The sequence below is a fragment of the Silurus aristotelis genome (assembly GCF_946808225.1).
Source record: "Silurus aristotelis genome assembly, chromosome: 24".
Lineage (NCBI taxonomy): Eukaryota > Metazoa > Chordata > Actinopteri > Siluriformes > Siluridae > Silurus > Silurus aristotelis.
The window spans coordinates 19,609,637-19,614,636 of record NC_139597.1 but is presented as its reverse complement, the minus strand read 5'-3'; the positions used below and the strand labels follow the sequence as shown (position 1 = coordinate 19,614,636).

Sequence of the window (5,000 nt, the reverse complement as noted above, 5' to 3'; positions counted from 1 at the left end):
TGGCTGTGTGCTTCGGGTCATTGTCATGTTGGAAGACCCAGCCTCGACCCATCTTCAATGCTCTAACTGAGGGAAGGAGGTTGTTCCCCAACATCTCGCAATACATGGCCCCGGTCATCCTCTCCTTAATACAGTGCAGTCGCCCTGTCCCATGTGCAGAAAAACACCCCCAAAGCATGATGCTACCACCCCCATGCTTCACAGTAGGGATGGTGTTCTTGGGATGGTACTCATCATTCTTCTTCCTCCAAACATGTTTAGTGGAATTATGACCCAAAAGTTCTATTTTGGTCTCATCTGACCACATGACTTTCTCCCATGACTCCTCTGGATCATCCAAATGGTCATTGGCAAACTTAAGACGTTCCTGGACATGTGCTGGTTTAAGCAGGGAAACCTTCCGTGCCATGCATGATTTCAAACCATGACGTCTTAGTGTATTACCAACAGTAACCCTGGAAACGGTGGTCCCAGCTCTTTTCAGGTCATTGACCAGCTCCTCCCATGTAGTTCTGGGCTGATTTCTCACCTTCCTTAGGATCATTGAGACCCCACGAGGTGAGATCTTGCATGGAGCCCCAGTCCGAGGGAGATTGACAGTCATGTTTAGCTTCTTCCATTTTCTAATGATTGCTCCAACAGTGGACCTTTTTTCACCAAGCTGCTTGGCAATTTCCCCGTAGCCCTTTCCAGCCTTGTGGAGGTGTACAATTTTGTCTCTAGTGTCTTTGGACAGCTCTTTGGTCTTGGCCATGTTAGTAGTTGGATTCTTACTGATTGTATGGGGTGGACAGGTGTCTTTATGCAGCTAACGACCTCAAACAGGTGCATCTAATTTAGGATAATAAATGTAGTGGAGGTGGACATTTTAAAGGCAGACTAACAGGTCTTTGAGGGTCAGAATTCTAGCTGATAGACAGGTGTTCAAATACTTATTTGCAGCTGTATCATACAAATAAATAGTTTAAAAATCATACATTGTGATTTCTAGATTTTTTTTTGAGATTATGTCTCTCACAGTGGACATGCACCTACGATGACAATTTCAGACCCTCCATGATTTCTAAGTGGGAGAACTTGCAAACTAGCAGGTGTTCAAATACTTATTTTCCTCACTGTATCTGGAGACGGTTTCCTAAATACAGAAGTTGTTTGTGTCTAATGTTTGAAGCTGAGGTTTTGCTACAGTTTACTAGCCTGAGTCACAGATTTGTGGTGCACACAGCAGACAGCAGCAGGCATGGCCACATGAGCAAACGTACCTGTAGCAGCTCCTCATTATGGTTTAACAGCTTTTTGAACTCATCATTCTGTGACTGGAGCATGCGGTAATCCTCCTGCTCTTCTTCACGCTTCTAAAACACCACCACAGTGAAGAAAGGAGATCAGCATGGATTGATTCATGTTCTCTGCCACAATCGGCCACATCCATTTAGAAGATCATCCTGCAGCCTGAATGTCGCAGGTGAGTATCGCAATGATTTTCTTACGTACCTTGTTTAGCATTTCTAAGTTCTCCTGAGCCTTACAGAGCTCTTCGTTGAGCCAGCGCACTGAGGACTGCAGCGTGTTCACTTCGTCCTGCAGGTCAGAGTTCTTATTCCTAAGCTCAGCATTTAACTCCTTCTTCGTCTGATATTTCTCCACAGTTTCATACAGAGTGACCTGGAAGTTCAACAGTCAAAGCTTTATTTAGCTTTAAACACACTTTCAGACGGTTCTGATGATGTGACTCAAAATGTCGGAACAGTTTCAACTGTTTTGTGGACAAACGACAAAAAATGACTTAAAGGAAATGTAGAAGAACGTACCTTTAAATGATTACTCTGTGTACGGAGGATGCTGCAAGTCTCCCTCTCTTGCTCATGCTCCTGAAACACAGTCACAGGGCAGAAGAGTGTTAGTCTGAAGTGCTAATGATCTGCTTCACCTTAATGAAAATGAGGAACTTCAAAGAAGACTGTGATTAGCTGAGGGTTTGTTTATTATGAATCTTAATTTAAAGATGTCTGCAGCAGTAGTACAGGATTCATGTGAAGCTCACCTTTAGAGCCTCTTCATGCTGTATCAGCACCTCCTCATGCTGTGACTTTAGGTTGCTGTAAGCCTTCCTCATTTGCTCGTGATCCTAAAACACAGTCACGTGGAAAAGAAAAACTCATGCACATGTAGCAATAAAATACACATCAATCACATCCGTGTTCTCTGCTTTACACTTCGTTACATGAACAACAGAGCCACCAATTTAATAAAAATAATAATAATAATAATAAAACCTGGTCAGTTCCTCAACACGCAGCAGAAATCTCATATTTTCTCACATTTATTCTAAAGATGCTGCAGTGATTTTCTCACACACCTGCTTAATCGAATTGTACATCTTTTCTGCATCACACAGCAGTTCCTCCAGCTGCCAGATTTGACCTTGCAGCTTGTCTATGCTGGTCTTCAGGTCTGAATTCTCATTTTCTAGTTGAACATTGGATTCCATTATCTGCTCAAATTTCTTCTCAGCTTCAGCCTGAGCGACCTGAAGGTTAAACAACCAGAGACACACATATGACCCAAAAATAAACACACACGCACACACACACACACACACACACACACACACACACACACACAATGGGTTGTACAGTATATCAGTACTACACTAGTATGGTGATATTAAAGCTTCAGAACACTGTAGTATTGTAGAAATGTAAATATTGTGCAGCAGTTCGCTAAAACGTCTATTTAAACACGTCTGATTCCACGTCTGAGTTCATTTTGCGGCAAAAACACAACATCAGGTTTTTAATAATCTTAGCAACAACATTTCATTGTTGTGGGAAAAATATATTTGTGTGATTGTTTTTCCAACATTTGCTTTTTTATTTTCATTAATAAAGAATTCCAGACTGGGTTCGTCTGTGTTCATTTCTATTGTGTAAATTATTCTTTATTTCTGTGAATTTTGTAGATTGCATTATGTCGTGATACATAACAGGTACAGTCTCATTAAATATATTAATTATATCACAACAACCATGATAGACACACACACACACACACACACACACACACACACACACACACACACACACACTCGGTTACCTTTAGCGATTCCTCTGCGTCTCTTAAAGTCATCTGATACTGTAAGTTCTGGGCTGTGTGAGCTTCCTGCTGTCGTTCACACTCCTACCCACAACCAGGGAGCAGAAGAAATGTGTTAGTGCCTAATGTTCATCCACAATGATGTTCTTCAGTTTCAAACTGTGTATTAATCAAAGAACTACAACTAAAATATAGTGCTGTATCATGATCACATTCTAACTTCATTTAGATCTGAATGAAAAGATCAATCTGAGGTACCAAAGTGGAGACCACCCTGGGGTTTCTGTTCCAACTGACCACACTGAGAGGAAACCTGACCTTCAGTAACTCCTGGTGCTGTTCTTCCATCTTGCTGCACTGAGCTTTCAGGAGTCTGTGAGAGTTACACTCGTCCTCTTTGTCCTGAAACACAGGTGTGGAGCAGAAGAGAAGAGAATTTGATGATTAGATTAAACTCGGTCACATTCTGCTTTCTAATAATCCAACCATCATCTCAATCACAATAAACACAACGACTGGGACTGAGGCTGAGGAACATCCTGGTGTACAAAACACTCAAAACACACAAACCCACTCTGGACCCTGAGCAGTAGATCGTTATATACAGTAGTTTGTGATGTTCAGTAGTTTGTTTTCTACACTAGTGTGTAATATGAGTATGTTCTCTCTCACCGTAATTGTTTTCTCTAACACTTGGTATGCTTTACAGAGTTTATCCTCCAGCTCCCTCACTCTGTCCTCCAGCATGGAGCTGTCTCTGTCCTTATGGCTGGGACTCTTTACATTGTTTAGGTTGTAGCTCTCTATATCATCCAGGCTTAAGATGAACTGCAGGTCAGAGCTCTCTGTGTTCTCCGGGTGTGGGCTTTCTATGATTTCTATGTTATCCAGGTCAGAGCTCTCTGAGTTCTCCAGGTGTGGGCTTTCTATGATTTCTATGTTATCCAGGTCAGAGCTCTCTGAGTTCTCCAGGTGTAGGCTTTCTATGATTTCTATCTCATCCAGTTCAGAGCTCTCTGAGTGCTCCAGGTGTAGGCTTTCTATGATTTCTATGTCCTCCAGGTCAGAGCTCTCTGTGTTCTCCTGGCTGGTGCACTCTGTGTTCTCCAGGTGTAGGCTTTCTATGATTTCTATGTCATCCAGGTCAGAGCTCTCTGTGTTCTCCTGGCTGGTGCACTCTGTGTTCTCCAGGTGTGGGCTGTCTGTGATTTCTATGTCCTCCAGGTCAGAGCTCTCTGTGTTCTCCTGGCTGGTGCACTCTGTGTTCTCCAGGTGTGGGCTGTCCGTGATTTCTATGTCCTCCAGGTCAGAGCTCTCTGTGCCTTTCAATCTGGAGATCTCTTGGTTGTTCTCAACATCTGGAATAATTTTCTACACACACACACACACACACACACACACACACACACACACACACACACACACACACACACACACACACACACACACACACACACACACACACACAAAGAGGATGTTTAGTGTGGTCAATAAGTTTGGAATGTAACATGGTAAGTGTACTGCGATTAAAGATCAGTTTAAGATCAGGATCAATATCAGGGTCAGGATCAGTATTTTAGTATTTCAGTTTCACTCCTGAACAACTTATTCTCATCTTTACAACCAGAAGCTGAGAAAACAGATTAATCACAACTCCAGCTTCATTCATCTTAGTGAGGTAGGATACATGGAGAAGTGTGAAGCTGGAGAGAGCGAGTGGTTATCATCTACTACTAACCTGCTACTAATGCAGCCTAACTCAGCATGATCTAAAAATTAAACCATAATCAACATTTCAGTAAAAAAACAGAATGGATGTTGAGGGAAAGTGAGTCCAGTTCCACACTGGATCTTAACCCCTAATGCAGAAGATAGCAGGCTCCTGCTGGAGTCACTAAACTGAG

General features: G+C 42.4%; 1 protein-coding gene across 1 annotated transcript in view; it reads right to left on the bottom strand.

Annotated features, from left to right (window-relative positions):
- Positions 1-5,000, bottom strand: part of LOC310718827 (uncharacterized protein) — a 7,155-nt gene that overhangs the window by 1,751 nt on the left and 404 nt on the right. Inside the window, exons 2-9 of the mRNA XM_083527869.1 lie at positions 3,769-4,467; positions 3,415-3,498; positions 3,097-3,180; positions 2,360-2,530; positions 2,045-2,128; positions 1,812-1,871; positions 1,495-1,665; positions 1,263-1,355 (exon numbers count right to left, since the gene is read on the bottom strand). Coding sequence (XP_083383995.1) covers positions 1,263-1,355; positions 1,495-1,665; positions 1,812-1,871; positions 2,045-2,128; positions 2,360-2,530; positions 3,097-3,180; positions 3,415-3,498; positions 3,769-4,467 — 1,446 coding nt within the window. The remainder of the gene's footprint in view (positions 1-1,262; positions 1,356-1,494; positions 1,666-1,811; positions 1,872-2,044; positions 2,129-2,359; positions 2,531-3,096; positions 3,181-3,414; positions 3,499-3,768; positions 4,468-5,000) is intronic.